The sequence below is a fragment of the Anolis sagrei genome, chromosome 1 (assembly GCF_037176765.1).
Source record: "Anolis sagrei isolate rAnoSag1 chromosome 1, rAnoSag1.mat, whole genome shotgun sequence".
In the NCBI taxonomy this organism is placed as follows: domain Eukaryota; kingdom Metazoa; phylum Chordata; class Lepidosauria; order Squamata; family Dactyloidae; genus Anolis; species Anolis sagrei.
The window spans coordinates 214,079,266-214,098,809 of NC_090021.1; the positions used below are offsets into that span (position 1 = coordinate 214,079,266).

Genomic DNA, 19,544 nt, shown 5'->3' on the forward strand with positions numbered 1-19,544 from the left:
TAAAATGTGCAGATATTACCAAGTAGAGGATCCCCCTCAGACATGAGGATAACGTATTTTCTTTTTTAACATTAAATACCCAGTAAGTAACACTCGCTACTGTACTGAATTTATATTGAGGTAATTTCCATGCACTTAGGGTCACAGCTGACAGAAATGAGACATTGGTTTTTAACAAAAATCCCATCAACATACACAACAATCATTTTGTTCAAAAAAAGGCAGGTGACTAAAAACAGTAATATGACACTTACAGCCATAAAAATGTATACTAGTGGTTTAATTGGAGAGTGATTATTCAGGTCTGGAAAACAGCCTCCAGTTTGTTACGACAAGCACAAGTACAATTCACGTAGCATACGTGACAATTCTTTTTATTGTCTGAGATAAGGGAGAAATTGGGAGACCAACAATTGTACTCAGTTATTGCAAAGATAGTATTCCACCTGTAAAAGAAATGGCATTTCACTCACAAGACACATTTTTTTGGAGGGGGATTCAAAACGTGGCAGTCTGTATGAAATGCTAATGGAAAACAGTGATCCATCATGTTCACTAATAACTTAAGCTTTAAAAAAAAAACCCTTACTAAATTTCACTATATAAGTTTACGTCTTTCAGTTCTTAAATCACGTTAATCTATATAACCATTATTAACAGCTCTGTGTCTCTATTACTGCATCAAGCCAAACATTTAAATGCACTTTCACATCAAAAAGATTATATCAACTTTATTTTCATTTCCCCTTCTGAAAACTACCGTTTCAGCAGTCAAGTGGGTTTTTGTTAAAAAGGAAAAGAGTAAAGAAAAAGAGTAATAATAATAATAATAATCACAAATGGAGGCCTGAGCAGTTTTCCCCTCTCCCTGCCTTGCTGGAGGTGCATGGTCATGGCTGGCTATCCTTCCAGCAGCTTCACAATCTTCAGTCGGCAAACTGCTCTCAGGAAGTGCCTCTAAAAAAGGCCTATATTTTAATATGAAGTGTCACTTTCGTTTTGATAATTTATGGATTCTGACACATGGAAAAAAATTAGGTACATTGGTTATACTTACAAGCAGCTCCAATCCTGAGTATTTATGGTATATCTAAACATACAAAAATGTATGTACGTTTCTCTCCACTTTTTTGTTGTAAACATTGTCAGCATTACTTTACATATCCCTTCTTTGAAACATGCAAATCATACATACAGTATAAATACACAAAAATTACACTCATTCATAAACTAAGCAACAAAAATGGTGGCTGGCATACTCAGTTATAAATAGTTAATGCATCAGGCATTCAAGACAGCTAGAAGCAGCCATTCCGTCTACTTTTCTTAACTGCAGTTGTGGAAACACTGTGATTTTTGCACCTTTGATATCATTACAGTATTTATAACACTATCGCATGTGGAGATAGGCTCATTTACTATATCTCTTCTTTTCAGAGTGAAGGATAAAGCAGCACTTACATATATTATATATATATCTATATCTATATAAAGTGGGGCAGCAACGGCTGGGGCTGCTCTTCTTATATTACAACGGTCTCCATTCTAATATTCTTAAATAAAAAAGAAGAAGGGAGAAAGGGACCTGAATAACTGATTACATATTCATTCCTTGGGCACTTAACAGGGAATCCAGCATGTCGAATGTGTCTTTGTAGTCCATATGCTGGCTGTTTGTACTGTACTCGTGACTGGCCTCAGGACCGTTCTCCACTGGGTTCTTGTCCAGTTTCACGAGGGTGCTGAGATGTCCGTAGCCCACCTGGTATGCGACAGGGGGAGGAGGGGGTAAGGGAAGGTTAAAAACAGAGTTGAGAGAGGATACATACTGCTTAACAGAGGAAGAACTAGAGGAACTACCTGCACTTTTGGAACTTTTGCTCATTTTGGAGTGGTGGTTGTGAGAAGCGTCATTGCTGTACAGCTTCTTCCTCGAAGAGCCGGAACTCGAGGAATTGCCGTCGCTGCTCAAGCCAACCGGACTCCTCAGAACAGCAGGGACCAATCCATCACTACTATGCTTACTGCTGCCACTACTACTGCCGCCAGAATGAGAATGGGAATGCTTATGACCGGCACCATGATGGCGGTTTGTGGAATGGTCCTTGTGCTTTTCCTTGCTAACATGGGGACTCGAGTGCTTGCTTTTCCCGCTTCCCTCATCCGAGGAGCTGTGCCGCTCGGAGGAAGAGACCTTGATCTTCATTTTCAGATCCTCTTTACTCGAGTTCTTTTCTGTGGGCGGAATGGGTATCCGCAATTTCAGTGACCCACCCTTCTCCCTTTTGTCAACCATGTGTTTTTCGGCCTTTTCGGCATTTGCAAAGGGAATTTTCATTTTAATAGGGGATGTTACAGAACTGCTACATGCTGCTTGAGTCTGGTGTTTTTTGAAGGGTTGTTCTGTACCAATATAGTGTTCTCTGATATCCAGTTCAAGCGTTTCTAGTTTCCTTTTCTCTCTGTATTTATCCAACGTCATTTTCTGAGGCATTATCGCAGGGGCAACATGCCCGTGGTGTTTGTTTCCTGCTTTGAGTGTGCCCGAATGCTCAGAGAGCTTTTCACCTCTGTGATGTAACCCTGCATGTAACTGCAATGGAGCGCCTGGCTGGAAGTTTAGGCTGAACTGGCCAGGCAACGAAGCCTCTGGTTTCTGAGCATACATCTGTTCTGTCCTTGTTGGTTCTTGGTGCTGAGGCCATTCTTGGTGCGTCGATAGAGTATATGAGGTACTTGGCATTCCTGCTGCTAGCACTGCCAAATTGTCTTGACTGTCTTGAACAGAAATGCTTCCTGAGTTCAGAGGAACTGGAGCAGGAAATGTGGACATCGGCTGTTTTTGAAAACTTGCATTTGCCGACACACCAGCAACAGCATCTACCAACATGGAATTCTGAACCAAAGATGATCCAAGAAGAGAATTTTCTGATGACTGACCATCTCCTTTAGGCTTCCTAGCAGCTTGGTTAGCCTACACAAGAACAAATTAATAAATTTAGTACATATTCTTCAGCATAGCCTACATGAACTAGTTCTAAGAGATCAACAAAAGAGGTAAATGCATCAAGTGGTTTTGCTCTAAATCAGTGGTTCCCAACCTGTAGTCCATGGGCCACCAGTGGTCACCAAGAACTAAAATATGGTCCTTGGCCTCATCGTTACTACACTGTTGCAATGAGAGTGACTGATCTCATGAAACCCTCTTATTGTGCCACGGCAATGGGGATATTGGGAGGGGAGAGGCTGGCTACACAGGAAAGCCTCCTGACTGCTGCTTCTCCTCCCCCACTCTCCCCCTGAGTACAGCCGTTCCACATGGCGCCTTGAAGTGGAGGCGCCTTGGTGTTGTTGTTTTTAGGCCTGTTCCTGGGGCTATTTGGGGTGCTGATTTAGAAAATGGCATTGGATAGACCACATCAGCTCTAGATGATTAAATATGGTTTTCTGTGGGAGAGCAGATGGTGACTACTGGATGGTATATGTTCTGTATCAGAATCTAGAGCTGATGTGGTCTATCCAATATAATTTTCTGAATCAGAACCTCAAACAACCAAACCAAATCTAAAGTTGACCAAAAACAGATTCATAATCCTTTTGGTAGTAATGTTGAAGAGTGGTTCCTGGTCAAAAAAGGTTGAGAACCACTGCTCTAAATAGTGGCTTGGAGCCAGATTAGCCATTCTGCAAATGGAAGTAGCATTCCCACCATAGAAAGCATTGAGTTATCTCTATTTATTTCTCCCTAACTTAGAACACTGAATATTCTGGATCTAACCCATATATTTTAAAAACTACAGCTACCACCACCACCACCACCATCATTTGTCTTTTGCTCAGTTCAGGACTCAGAACAGCTTATAGAACATTTAAAAAATGGTTAAAATTCACAAAACCGAAATGTTAATCTATCAGCACAACGAACAGAAAAACCCAGCACACTGTTAGGTAGGACGGGTATTGCACAATGAGTTCTCAAAAGCCTTATTGTAAATGTAAATCAGTTAAATTATTGAAACTCCAAATTTCATTTTAACAAGCAACCTGCATCAGAATACTAACATTCAAGTAAGCCACGAGCAAATAAGCTGGTAGTTTAAATAATGTTCCTGCAATTTTATTAATGAGAAAAAATCTTACCCTCCAATTTCGAATTCTCTTTAGCCTACTAGGCGTTTTCTCCAATATCTGAAGAAATTCGTGTGTTAGCTCTGAGAAAAAAAAAACATGTAGCTGAACACCCTTAAATAATTAGTTCAAATCTTATCAATAACTTCCAACATACGTTTATGCCCAGGAGTGCCTAATTCTTCATTCAAAAGTATCTCAAGCAAGTTTTCTGAACAGCTGCTTATGTCAAAATGCAAGAAAAGCATGACTTTTTAAACTAATCCATGCAAAAATGGATTGTACTTGGAGCAGTTTAGAATAACGGAGCAAATAAGGACAAAATATCAGAAACAGCCATTAAAGCAAAGCAGTAATATTCTGAAGAGAAAAAGTCAGAATCAAGATAACTTGTATTGCATGCTGAAAAGTTAAAAAAGTAGGAATTTGAAAGCAATTAACATGTGCTCAATTAGCCTTTTAAAGTCAACTATATAAGAAAGTGAACACCAAAATCACAATGCAAACAGTTTAAAGCAGAATAAAGCAATGTTGATGCTACTTACCATCAAGTAACTCTAAAGTAACAGAAGGATCTACGTATTCCCACCAATGTTTTCCATCAGTTGACACAGGGATCTCCCAGTTGGACCACTTGCAAGCCAAATGTATACAGACACATGCTATCACAGTCGGCTTGTATTGAAGACAAAATGTAGTAAGGTGCAGACTGAGGTCAGAAATATTTCATAATGGAACAAATCCCAAACATGGAAGAGAACAAAAAAACAAGAAGAAAGAACTTATCAGCACATTTTTGAAGTAATAAGCTAATAAACTGTAAACATTTTTTCTAATATATTATTTGAAAATTTATACTAATAAAAATCATTATTTTAGAATTTACATCTCCAGTTAAATAAACAGAACTACCATATTCCATCTAGTATTCAATAAGTGTAGCTCAATAATTCAAAAATTTAGAATATTAGCTTTTACAATAAAAACATTTTTGTCAAAATAAATATAGCAGGCTGTTATCTGCTGGGGTTTGGTTCCAGGAGCCCTCATAAATACCAAAATCCATAAATGTTCAAGATCCATTAGATATAATACTGCTGTAAAAGAGTGTGCCTTATATAAAATGGCAAAATCAAGATTTGCTTTTTGGATTAAAAAAATTTCAAATCATGGATAGTTGAAGTCATAGAAGCAGAATCTGTGGATACAAAAGGCCGACTGCAATTTACAGGTTTTTTGGCTTTATATGCTTAAATATTATTAACATGTAACATACAGAAAAAAACACCAATTCTACCTCTTCCAGTTCAACCTGATCAAATAAGTTACTACCAGGTAAAAATACCTAATTCACACTAACAGAACTATGCCAATCCATGTTCTAGTGCTGCTTTAAAAATTAACATGTAATCTGAAAGATTATTGCTATGTTCATTCCTGCTAGCTAGTGTTTCTTTTGCTTCATGTTTATTTACATTAAATATGAGCTTAAAGTCACCTGCACTTGGGCCCCATCTCCAATGACTATGTAATGCAGTTCAAAGCTAGCTTCAAACTGCAGTGGCCAGACAGCAAACTCCCACAGGAGCATGTGAGAGAGTGCCTTATGGTTTTGTGATCAGTGTGTGGGCCTCAAACCGGTTCCAGGATTTCCTATGTAATCATTTGCACAGCAAAAACACTTTCTTCAATACCAGTTTAAAACTAACTTAAGTGGTCAGTTATCCAGTTTCTCCATGTCATTTTTCACTCAACTTGAATGCAACAATAATGCTGCATTAACTTCCCAATTTAACCTTCCAAATTCTTCAGAAATAACTATGTAAGAAGTATAGTTGGAGAAGAGGGGCAGGAATGGGGAGCTTCAAGGCAGTGGTGAAGAAGATAGGAAGCTCCCCATTCCTACCCCTCTTCTCCAACTAATGTTAAAGTTATATCAATCCACCAGATCTGGACAAATACATATGGCTGGCTGCTACTGCTTTTCCCTATATTCAGTCAACTCAATAGCCACATTGAACCCTTAGTTCATGTTTAATATCCTATATGTTTCTGATATTTTTGTTTCCATATCACAATCTACGTCAGGCCTGCACAATATATGACATGTGGGCTGGATGCCGCAAGCAAAGGCATTCCGTGTGACACATGGGCAAGCTCACGCCTCCCCTCAACCTTGCTTCCTTCTGGGTGCTTGGGCCTCCCTTCACCTCATCCTGCCATGCGAAGGGCTGAGTGCACATGGCTCTCTCGTCTAGCACCATTCCTACAGGAATAGAGCACAGCTGAGGAGAGGCCTGGGATTCCCCTCATTCCCATGGGAATGGTGCGAGGGTGGGGTTGTCTCTTTAGCAGAGAGGGGGGAAATGTGGCTCAAATGGATGGGTTTGTGGGAAATCTTGGCCCTTCACAAGAGCCAAGGTGTGCAGGCCTGGTCCACATCAAATTCTGCCCTCTTCATCCTTTCATTTGAATTTCTGCTATACATAAACAAACAGGTGAACTTCTTTTCTGCATTTTGCTTTTGTGCTCTGCTCAATAGTGGAATGGTCAGTTGGATTATTCGTTAAGCATATTTAATTTTCATTCCCCAAATTACTGAGTTAAAACAGTGTTCTTTTTTTCTGGTGGATTTGTTATATCATGTATTTACCAAGCTTTTACATCTTATTTACCTGCCCATTTTACTTAAAACTCCAAATGTAATGAAAAAGAACAACAATTGAGTTCCTTTGCTCTTATAAAAACCAATACATTATTATAAAACCACTCAGCTTCTGCAATGCTAAATATAGGGAAGGCAGTTCATCATGTTTCTTAACGAATGATTTTATTTCATTAAAAAAGCAATGCTAATATTGTATTTTCATTAAGAAAAAAATGCCATTAACTACAAGGATAAACTAGAAACAGCTTTATACTTACCAAGATGCTCGGATTTCTACGTTAAGTTTATCTCTCTGTAATCTTTAGCTGCTATTCAGGCTACCAATTTTAGACTTATGCACTCACAATCGAGAAAATGTCACCAGAAAGCACCACTACACTTCACATCGTGCATTTAACCCCTTTGTGCCATCAAGCCCTTGTACAATACACCGCACTGCAAACAGGAAGGTACCACCACAGTAGACGGCCCAGTCGCCTGTTGCAACAAGGGTTAGACACAGACAGGGGGCCCTGCAGTAAAGGAAGCTATAGTGTGCTACAACAGTGCAACAAAGAGGTTCAGGATAACAACCTGTTGGTAGCCATGAAATATGATGTCTGTGCCAAATCCTTGCTTGCTGTAAGAAAGAGAAATAAAAAAATTAGCCAACAGTAACTGTTACTTTCTCAAATCAAAATATTTGTTACATGAAGATAAACAACTTGTTTCCAAATATATTATTTATTTGTGGTATTTATATATTGCCCTTTTCAACCCCGAAGGGGACTCAGGGCAGTTCACTGTGTTAGCAACAATTCAATGCCATTGATAAAAACATTATAAAACAGCAAAATTTATATACCAAATATATCTGGTATAAATTACTAATCACTCCAAAGAGCCAGTTATTTGTCCTAAGTAACTTTTCAAGCCAACTTCCCTACAAGGATTCTCAAAGTATGAGACTCCTGTTTCCCTAAATAAAATCAACACTTCTGATGGAGTCATACTTACATCTCATACTGATAAAACGTGAATATTTGCACATGGCAATCCAATTGTCAACTATGATCCCATTACTGCTATGCAACTGACAACAAACTAATAAAGAAAGGTAAGAAGTGCACAGTCCAGTAAAGGAGCTGATTCCCTCTCATTTATATCCATGAGTCCTTCTTACCACTACCTCTATGGCAAAAAGGGGTTAGGGAAGAGATCTCTGTATATTCAGTCTGCAAAGGGTTATGGCATAGCACTGTGTGGATTATGTACACGCATATTTTCATCACCTTTTGCTACTGACTGTACAGGATACAGCAAACAATATTTTATAGCATTGTAGCACATTTTGATTTTAAATATGCTGAAAGTAGTTGCTATCAACTGTTACACAACTAACGTTTGCTTTGTCACAGAATATTTAAGAAATGTAGGATCTAAGACAAGTCTAAACCTATCTTTTAAAAATAAAAATTAACACTTTATTTAAATTTATCTTATGTTTTACATATATGTTTGAAAGCCATTAGGGGGCCCTATTTAGAAAAGAAGATGCAGAAGAAAAATAGTATTGTAACTATAAAAGAGTGAAAGAAGCCAAGTCATCACAGTAAATTGCAACTCATTATAGACAGCACACATTTCTCATCAAAGAACCCTTTTTCCATATATAGACAGTTCCCAAGTTACAAACAGTCAACTTACATAGAACTCCTAGTTACAAACAGCGGTGAGACAACAGGAAGACTAAGTAAATCTACCCCTAGGAAAGGAAATTCACTCCTGAAAGAGTTATCATGGGAAAAGATGTCTCCACTGAAGCTTTATCACCAATCCATTTTCCCTTTTCAATCAATCAATTGATTAACTAATTAAGACTTTGCCTGCATTATTTTATGGTTTGTGCCATGAAATCCTTCCTCATTCTCGGAGCCTCCTCCTTATAATTTACACTGTCCTATCTCCCAGTGTTTAAATTTTTTAAACAATTTTATCTTTGAATCTGGCCCTGCCTATTGAAAAAAATTGTGTTTTTAATGCTTGATTTTATATTGTTGTGTCGTGTATTATTTTGATTTTACATGTTATGTATTTTGCTTGGTTTTACCATGTTTTGTGTTATATTGTTTGTATTGTATTGATGGATGTGGCCTCATGTAAGACGCACCGAGTTCCCCTGGGGTAGATGGAGCGGGGTATAAATAAAGTTTTATTATTATTATTATTATTATTTAATCAATCCTTGTTTCCACAACAAGCCAAAATTTTGAAATCCAATGATCACAGGGACAGAAAGTGAGGTGAAATTTTCTGAACAGGGGCACAGACAGCAAAACAAACACCACAGGGGTGTTAACTATTTCCAGTATCCAAAACGTTTTTAAAAATTGGCTGGAATTACTCTTAAAAATGTACCTGTTCTGACTTACATACAAATTCAACTTAAGAACAAATCTACAGAGGCTACATAATTTGTAACCCAGGAACTGCCTGTACTGTTTTTCTTTTAAGAGACTAAACATAAAAATCAGTGCATGTGACACCAGTATTTTAGATTTCTTCTCCTTATAAAAAGAGATAAATCAACATAAGAGTAACATAAAAAGACTTGATTGCACTATTATTATGGAATGTGTTGCATAATATTAATGCTTTGCCCACATTCTGTTACACAGCTATTCGAAATAGTTTCAGGTTCTCAATAAATTAAAAAATATACTTTTGCACACATAGTAATTCATTCATTAATTCATACAAACATTTCTTAACTCATGTTAAGCACAGTGGGAGAGTAAATATCTACATCAACCAGCAATTCTCTGTTCTGAAACATTATTCCCCAAAAGTGTGCTACTCCTACCCACTGAAATATGTAGCTGACTACTAACACAAGCCTTCTCATCACATTACTTTCTCTCCTGAAAATTTGCAGTTTCAGATAGAAATTAGAAAACCAACCTCTCAGTCCTAAATGAAAAGAAAATCTTGGAGGAGACCTAATTTCAAAATATCTGTTTTTAAAAATCTGAAATAAGACTGAAATGCTTTTTAAAAATCCATGCCGCAAAAGCAGGAAGATGGTTACAACTTTCCTCTTAGCTAATATTTCAGGGGGATCTTTTTATAAGGCACAAATACACGGTATAAAGTAAAATGTAAGTAGTTCTCTTTAAGGCTAGCTATAAGGATTTGTGAATAAAACATCTGTTTGAGAAGCTTCAATTTTCTCTTCTGAGGAAACATTTATCATAGAAACAACTTCCATACACACAGGTAACAAGCTGCCATAACTGAACTGTGTCTTAAGCACTTATAAGTGTATCAATAGAACATGTAATACTACTTATTCATCAAAATATTAAGAAAGTTTCAGAGTAAAATAGAAAAAGTCACAAATCTGAGAAATCCAGGACAAACAATCCATTATAGATTATATTTTCATGTCATTTAAACACATTTCCCTTTAAAATGGATTTCATGAGTACACTATATATTTATTTATTATTTATTATTTATTTATTACTTGCACTTATTAACCGCCACTCTCAGCCCTAGGGCGACTCGTGGCGGTGAACAACAACATAGAAAAGACGATTTACAATAAATCAAGACAATACATAACATTCTACATATACACCTAAGAATGTTCTCTATTCACTTGATGGTTAACTGTATTTAATTTCAGCCCAATTTACACGAAGGTTCCGCAGAATGTGAAATATATGCACATAAAATGCTTTCGAATTGTTTAAAATACAACCAAGGAGCAAAGAAAGCGAATCAAAGATAATTAAAGTCCAAAAGAGAAAGGACTTAAACCAATGGTGTCAAACTAGTGGTCCTCTAGTTGTTTTGGACTTCACCTCCCAGAATTCCTGGCTTTGGACAAGCAGACCAAGGCTTCTGGGAATTAGAGGCCCAAACATCTGGAGGGTCATAGGTTTTACATCTATGATTTAAACAATAATGCAAAAATGGTATAAACTACAACGAAAGGAATGCAATGAGCACTTTATATTTATGGCATGTTATCCAATCTCCTATGCAGAAAGACTTGAGGGGAAAAAGGTTTCCTTATTTCACTCATTTTATGTTATGTTAGTGAAAGCAAAAGTCCAATCTAATCCAGCATTCCACTCCCAAAACAACCCATTAAAAACCCAGAAGCCTGACATCAGCATAACAAAGCTTATTGCTTTATACCAAATAAATACTTGAGGATTAGCTTTTATTCTACATATAGAAAAAAGATGCACTATCATGCAATTCTTCAGCTTTAAAAGCATCTTATAAAAAACAGGTTAAAATAAAATCTAGTGAGCTACACTAGTGATTTACTCACAGTAGAAATATTCCATAAAAAGAACTATTTTCCAAGATGAAGGAAAGGACTCACTCAAGTTGTTACTGACCTCTTACTAACTGCGTACATTTCACAACATCTGTGTGTGGATGCTCAATGGTAATCTCAAAACCTGAAAAATTAAATGTGTTATTTCACAAATGTGGCAGATACTCTGGAATTGTCCAGCTCCTGATATTTCCTTTAAATGCTCAATTCAGCAGTCGCAGTACAGACCATTAAAGTAAACAAAGGATTTTAACAATCAATGTTTACAATCCGAATGTGGAGTGGATAATATATTGCTTAGTTACTATAAATGTACAATTACTGCAAGAATGTGACTAAATTAGAATGTGTGAAATTAAAAAAGGAAGTATTAGCCTGCTGCTTATGTTGTCAGTATTCTAACAAAATATATTTGCCATAATAATTAAAGTTTGAATAGATATTCAATCATCATGGTATGAAAATGAGAAAATACTGTGTCAGTAATGAAAGTGTGTAAAGAAGCCATCAGACAGATATACTATAAAGTACTTACCTAAAGTTTGAAGCATTATTGTTTCAAGTATAACCAGCTCTTGGGCCTGTTGAAGGTATGCCTAAAAATGTAAACAAAAATTGTGAAACATAAGCAGTAAACACGAAGCTAGCAAGTGCTAAATGCTAGTCTAGCATACCTGATGGCTGCCAATACTTAACATAGGGTACACAATATGATCACCTAAGCAGCTAGAAACGTCAATGTCAGGAGTCAAAGCAGATAATATTGAGATCTGTATTTATTTCAATGTTTATTTTAAGATTTCATCTTTCCATGAAACTCCCATTAGAGCTGTTGGAACTTAAATACCAATGATCATTAGAGTTTTCCAGACATATTTCACCTTCAAATACAGAGATGAGAACTGGTTGATGGAATCATGTTTTCTACACCAAATGTCTTCTGCTTCCCTTACTGATTAAAAAGATATCCTCTACTCTGATTTGGATCTACTCTGGAAGTTAAATCTGCAGTGTTCAAATAAATACGTAAATAATATTGTAGCTCAAATCTGTCAAGAGGCAAGTGAAGAGGTTTTAAGGATATTCACTGCTCCACAGGCATCCATTCATACCATGTTAGAAAGCCCCAGTTTATTTATGGAATAAGATAAAGCTGAAAGAAATGGAGAAAAATAATGAAGAAATGTGTACAATGAGACTGAAACAAAAAGCCTAATGTTTCCTCAGAACAAATACTACTTCCTTAATTTAAATAAAGAAAACTAACTTGAAGTTAATCATTACACAAGACTATTAATAATGTTTCTTAATAGTTATTTTGAATATCCAGTAGAATTACATTATGGGCAACTCTCCATATGTGTAGGTTTGAATACTCACAGATTTGATTAAAATGTTCTCTAGTCATCTCTAGGTCTTTCAGTGCAATTCTATAATCAAATATTACTGTAGGTTGAATAGAGTAATGCTGGAGGATCTAGATCAGGGGACCTCAAAATTTTAAAGCCAAGGGCCGGTTCATGGACCATCAGACTGTTGGGGCTGAACCTGGAGGCCAAGGTATCAGCGGTGGATGGGAGGGTCTTTGCACAATTCAAACTTGTTTGCCAACTGTGCCTATTCTTTGAGAAGCCAGAACTGGCCATGGTGGTACATGCCTTAGTTGCATCCTGTCTGCATTACTGTAACACGCTCTACGTGGAGCTGCCTCAGAAGATGCTCAGAAACTTCAGCTGGCCCAAAGAGCTGCAGGTTGCTAACTGGGGCTGGCTGCAGGGAGTAGACAACCCCTCTGTTGCAGCAGCTACACTGGCTGCCAGTCTGCTTCCAGGCACAATTCAAAGTGCTGGTTATGGCCTTTAAAGTGGCCTATATGGTTCAGTTCCAGGCTATTTGGCTGACCACTTCCCTTTGTATGAACCTGCCGGTGCCCTGAAATCTTCAGGAGATGCCCTTCTCTTGGTCCCACCTCCACCTCAAGCTTGGTTGGTGGAAACGAGAGAGTGGGTCTTTTCAGTGGCTGCTCCATGAGTCTTGAACTCTCTGCCCAGGGAAGCCAGAATGGCCCCCTCCCTGGTGAGCCTGCTTTTGGCTGATGAGATAGTCAAGTTAGTTAGAATTGTTATTATTGTGTACCTTCAAGTTGTTTCAAACTTAAGGCAACCCTAAGTCTAAAGTATAGGGCGGGGGGGGGGGGGGGGATGGCCTTGGAGGGCTGCATCCAGCCCACTAGCCTTAATTTGGGGACCCCTGGTCTAAAGATCTAAAGAGAGGTGTTATCTCATGTCAAAAATATTTTTGTGGTTTATCCATTTTGTGAGTATCCCATGCCACTAAGCCCAGACTGTATGTGTATGTGTATATGTATGTGTGTGTGTGTATATATATAATATGTAAAAGTACATAGAATTGAAGGATGACCAATGAACTGCGAAACATTCCAGTGTTTTGCGAGTTATTAAGGGTTAACACAATTCATGAATACAGAAATAATTGGCAAAGAAACAAGTGGAAATCTTTTAAAGCTTAAACTGTTCTATAAAGATATATTAAAATTTGGTCCAGCAGTACATACATCACTTTTTGTGTCCAGCTGTGCTTCTTGAGGATGAAGGCAGGCATTTGCTACTTTGATAACATGTTCGAGTTTTCGTGGCTGCTCTTCCACTTTTGCAGCCAAAAATAATGCAGTAGGAGATATAATCTGTTGGAAAAAACATCTTTAGTTAGAAATAACATTCTAACATTTCTCTTGTAAAATCAGTTACTGTGAACCAGGGATACCCAAAAGTGTGATCATACATTATTGGGACTTTACATATAATAAATAATCTTGTACTGAAATCACCAAGGCCTCTTCCACATAGCTGAATAAAAACCCACATTTTCTACTTTAAACTGAGATATATGGTAGTGTGGTATCAGATACATATTCCAGTTCAAGCAGATACTGTGGGATTTTCTGCCTTGATATTCTGGGATATAGGGCTGTGTGGATGGGCCCTAACAGAGCAAATAACTAGCATTATCTGCACTGCATTAAACCACTGCACAAGCAGCAGTGCATGAGAAAACATATACATGCTGTTTTTAGTGTAACATCACCTCTCCCTTGCAGTAACTTTAAAATGTACTTCCTTAGTTAAATGGCTACACTGGATTTAAGTTTTAATGTGAAAGTAGAGTAGGGCATACTAGTTAGAAACAAGTTAAAGCTAACTTTGTTTCTTGTAAAATCTTAACATTTAATATTTCCTTTCTAGAAAACTGTAGATTAAAAAAAAAAACCAAGATAGTACTTAGGGTTTTTTTTTTTTTGGCTCTAAAAAAGCCTATACAGAATCGAAAATAATAGCATAAGTTGAGAGGATATAGCTACCTAATTCCCAAAATCAACAATACAAAAAAGTAAACAGAAGTACCATGAAAAAAGCTACTGTTCTTGTGAAAATTTAACATACTTACATTTCTATTAAACTTTGTGAATGAATGATGCATATAAAACCTGTGCATGTAAACAATTGCAGTATTAATTGTAAGTTGAGAGCTGAAAAGAGAGTCAAGGAAGTTTCACATATGCACAGCCACTCAAATTAATAAAATTCCCCTCTAAAGTTTATTAAGGCAACTCTGATCTAGTTAAATTACAAACAATTTTTCTCCCAAAGCGGCTATTTTCTCAAACATTAAAAAAACTTTAAACCTTATCCATGAGCCACCCTGAGATATTTCTGACACAGGAAGTCAATTTTTATTACATAAATGAATATATAATTAAATCAGATAATCTTATTGTATGACACAAAACTGAATCATTTACACCCTCTATAGATAGAAGAACCCCTGTCCCCGATAAGTTTCTGATCCTGTGGAAAGGGTTGAAGTGGGTTTCATCTACTCCCTGCTTATGTCCTATTTCCCCTGAAAATCTGCTCCTGATGTTTGGAGCCAGAAAAAAACTATCTGGGAAAATGTTGCTGGAGGCTGAAAAAGAAGTGTAGTGATTATGGCTATAGCAGAGTAAACTGTATTTTGTTATATCCAGGCAGGCCTCAAAATTGTGCACCACCTGAAGGTCAGAGGAACCCCTTCATTCCCAAAGCCTGGAATGTAGGACATGGAGCAGCAATCCAAGGGGAGATTTGGATTTCTTCTATTTCCAGACAACTCAGTCACAACTTTCATCCAACTTTATAATATATAAAAACCCTATTTGAAAAGGATGTACAAATTCTTATTTTCCACAAGTATCTCCATGCTTCAAAACATAAGGCATCAAATCACATATTCTGTGGCCAGAGAATGTTTGCTCACCAAATAGGAGTGAATATACATGACTCACAGTTCCCTACATAGAACTTGCAGAAACGGTGTGATGCAATATTAGCACAACTGTGAAGCAATATTAGCACAAATTTATTCCAATCAATATAAATGATTTCCATCATAAACAGCAGCTTGTCTACTTGCTGACAAGCTATTTAACAAAGTGTCCAATGAAATCTGTCCCATGTCTAATGTTCTTTAATTTTTTATTTAAAAAGATTTCTTAGTATTTTTCAAAGACCATTCCACTCTTTAGATAAACAGAGCTGCATAAATATGATAGTTGCTATTCATTATTCCAATTACCAGAAATACCTGCAGAAAATATACATCTTCTATATAAATAAAAATGTAATGTTCGTTTGTGGGATTAATATAACTCAAAAACCACTGGACGAATTGACACCAAATTTGGACACTATACTCCTAACAGACCAACAAGTGACCATCACTCATACCCCCCCCCCCCAAAAAAAAAAGCAGTGGAAAAGACTTTAAAAGGAAGGAAGGAAGGAGAGAAGGAGGGAGGGAAAGGGGAAAGAAGGAAGGAAAGAAAGTAGAAGGGAAGAAAAAGGGGGGAACGTAAGGAAGAGCTAGAGAAGGAAGGAGAGAAGGAAAGAAAAAAGAAAAGGAAGGAAATTGAGAAGGAAAAAAGGAGAGAAAGAGGGAGGGAAGGAAGGAAGTAGAGAAGGAAGAAGGGAAAGAAAAGGGGGGGGGAAGGAAGGAAAGAGGAAGGGAAGGAAGGAGAGATAGAGGGAGGGAAGATTGGCCACAGCAACGTGTGGCGGAAACAGCTAGTATATAAATAAAAATGTCATGTTTGTTTGTGGGATTAACATAACTCAAAAACTACTGGATGAATTGACATCAAACTTGGACACAATATACCTATCAGGCCACTGAGTGACCTTCACTCATGAAAACACTGAAAAACACAGCGGAAGGGACTTAAAAGGTAAAAAAAAGCAAAAAGACGCTACAGTGCATGCACAAAAACAACTCCCCCAGCAAACAACACACATAATAGCATATCCACACTCTCTTCCAGACTACAGTTCCCAGCATCCCCTAGACCAGGCCCTTTTGGAGGAGGAGGATGATCTAAATGCACTGCTTCCAAGCTGCAAGCTTTCTTCTCGTTGGATTTCTTTGAGAGCATCCCAATCCCTGCACATTTCCAATTTCCTATTCCTGGACTGCAACTCCCAACAATCCTCCAGATAGATTAGAGATAGATAGGTAGATAGATAGATTGATGGATCAGGAGGACTGCTGGGAGTTGCAGTCCAAGAATAGGTAAAGAAAGAAAGGGGAAAAATAGGAAGGGAAAGAAAAGAGGGGAAAAGAAGGGAAAAAAAAGGGAGAAGAAGAAAAAAGGGAAGGAAGGAGAAAAAGGAGAGAAAGAGGGAGGGAAAGTTGGCCACAGCAATACATGGCAGGTACAGCTAGTTCAGGTATAAAATACTACATAGCGATGGTTTGGTCATTTTTATTTTATCTTTAAAAGGTGAGAAGTTTTTCTAACATTTCCAATAATATAATTCTAAAAATGTTATGTCAGAATCTGGAATAAACTGCTCAATATTATCCACTCAGTATCACCCAGTTTCACCTTCTAGATGAATAAATAATAATACCAGATTTATACAGTTTTCCCATTATATATTTTATCTCCCGTTTCAATTATTTGCAACTGGAGTCAAAGGAGGGTAAGCATAATTGCTTATCTTAGTGCAGGTTAAGTTTCCATTATCTGGAATCCTGAAATCCGATATACCACAAATCCCAAAAATGTGCACAAGGGAGGTTGAGAGAGTGACACCTTTGTTTTTTGATGCTTCATGCGCAACTTAAAAATACTATGAAATTATCCGTAAGCTATACAAGCAGTCTCAGAGTTACAAACATCGACTCATAGTGAAGAACAGAGGTGAGACAACAGGAAGTGACAAACATCTACCCTTGGAAGGGAAATTCACTCCTGAAGGAGTTATCATGGGGAAAAGGTGTCTCCACTGACGCTTTCTCACCAATCCTTGCTTCCACACCAAGACATTTTTTTCCAAAATCCAATTATCACAGGGACAGAAAGTGAGGTGAAATCTTCTGAACAGGAACACAGAGCAAAGCGAACCCAACAGGGGTGTTATGCCTTCCCTATGCTAACTAAAACTACATACACACACACACACACACGAGTGTGTGTGTGTGTGTCTGGATATACACTTTAAAAGTGTACCTGTTTGACTTATATACAAATTCAACTTAAAATATACAGAACCTATCTTGATCGTAACTTGAGGACTTGCCTGTATCTCTGTCTGTCTGTCTGTCTGTCTATCTATCTATCTATCTATCTAAAGTGTCTAAGAACCATAAAATAATTTCGTGTTCAGACATGGATCCCAAGACCAAGATACTTCTTGATATATGTATATGCAAATATGGGTATTACAAAAACGGGGGGGGGGGGGGGGGGGAACACCCAAAATTCAAAACAATTCTGGTTCAAAGTATTTTAGATAACAGATACTCAACCTGTATTAAACAGACTCAGTTTACAGTTTATAAGTGGCAATAACGAGTGACCAACTTTCCTGTATTTCCAGGGAACTCCTGTATTTTGGATCCTCCCAGCTCCCATACTGGCTTTGTATTTCTCTAGTATTTCAAAGGCTGAAACTTGGTTACCCTAGGTAATAACAATAATAATAATACAGTAGACTTTCAGTTAACTAGATTTCAAGCAACTGGAACTCCCAGGAAATCAGCAAAAAATTAAATACTACTTTACATTTAAATTGGAAAAAACCCCTAATTTTAAGGGGAAATGTACAGTTTAAATTGAAGTTTGTTAGTGATGTTCATTAAGTGAAGTGTATTGGCCACTTAATTGAAATTGCATACTGCACTCATGAAGTTGTTTATAATACAGTGAAACTGTGTTACATTAAGTTATATTTGCTTTTATTTACTTTTAATGACTTTAACATTAATTATATCTAAAATTGTAGTTTTTGTACAAGAGAAAAAATATTGTAGAAATCAAAAAGGGAGTATGAAACATTTTCTTCCTTTCCCATACCAAAGAACATACAGAGAACCTTCTGGGTGCCCCTTTCCCCCTCCTTACGCACTACCCGCCATTTAAACAGCATGGGGGGCATGGCAAGTATTTCACGGGGCAGTGCAGACGCTTTACACAGGCCACAACGTAAGATAGAAATCGAGATTTGCTTTTGTGTGGTTGTGTGAGAAGTTGCATAACTAACTAGCTTCGAAGTGCATGAACGAATACAGCTAAATAAGTGTGCAGATGGGGCCTGCATCCCCGTGGGGTTCCAGGCGGCGGCGCCGAGCTCAAGCCTCCTTCCTCCGCGACTCCCGGGGGAGCCTGAGGCGCCTTGCCTAGAAGAAGGGAGGAGCCAGGCAAGGCCTGCGAAGGCCCAAAAGCCTGAGGTGGGGCCCTTCCTCTCCGCCAGCCACCAGAAGACCCTTTCTTTCCCAGCCACGCCTTCCTTCCCCGCTTCTTGCTGCCCTCTCTGCCCCCCGCTGCCTCCCTCAGGCCCAGGCCCAGCCGCCAAGGATACACGTTGAGGCGCTGGCCCATGTCCTGGATGAGGTTGGCCGCCTGCTGCCGGTACGAGAGCTCCTTGTCGGCCTCGACGCCGCAGCGCCGCGAAGGCGTACTCTCCAGCTGCTCCCGGCTGAAGAACCAGCGAGAGCCGCCCGCGCCACGAGATGCCGCCGCCGCCGCCGCCGCTGCCGCCGCTGCCGCCGCTGAGCTCGCGCCAGGCCCGGAACCCGTCGCAGACGACGCCGCCATGACACGACTTCCTCCTCCACCCGCAACCGGCGCGCCCGGCTCAGGCCCCGCCCCTTCCTCCTCCTCCTCCTCTTCCCCCTCCGCCTGTTCTGCCATCGCGGCGCCTCTCGCGAGAGCTCCAATCCGCGTGGCCGAAAGCCTGCCGGCTCTACGCTGCACGCGGCCTCCAATAAACCATAGAGTCGCCGGGAAAGGTGAGAAAGGCTATAGAGGCGCTCGAATAACCTCTCCTGGATCAAACCGGAAGTCGGAGAAAGGCTCGG

General features: G+C 38.6%; 1 protein-coding gene across 2 annotated transcripts; it reads right to left on the reverse strand.

Moving 5' to 3' along the window:
- Positions 1-261: 261 nt before the first annotated feature.
- On the reverse strand, positions 262-19,321 carry CCNT2 (cyclin T2). 2 transcript variants are annotated; one of them, XM_060775908.2, is made up of 10 exons: positions 19,046-19,215; positions 14,595-14,676; positions 13,705-13,833; positions 11,665-11,725; positions 11,191-11,253; positions 7,370-7,415; positions 4,674-4,837; positions 4,141-4,211; positions 1,861-2,974; positions 1,615-1,762 (listed from the first exon to the last, which is right to left on the reverse strand). In XM_060775908.2, exons 1-10 carry the CDS (start codon positions 19,063-19,065, stop codon positions 1,698-1,700), a joined length of 1,815 nt encoding a protein of 604 aa, XP_060631891.2. In that variant the 5' UTR covers positions 19,066-19,215; the 3' UTR covers positions 1,615-1,697. The 2 variants fall into 2 exon arrangements, with proteins under 2 accessions (XP_060631883.2, XP_060631891.2); XM_060775900.2 differs by having other exon boundaries at positions 262-2,974; positions 19,046-19,321.
- Positions 19,322-19,544: the final 223 nt, after the last annotated feature.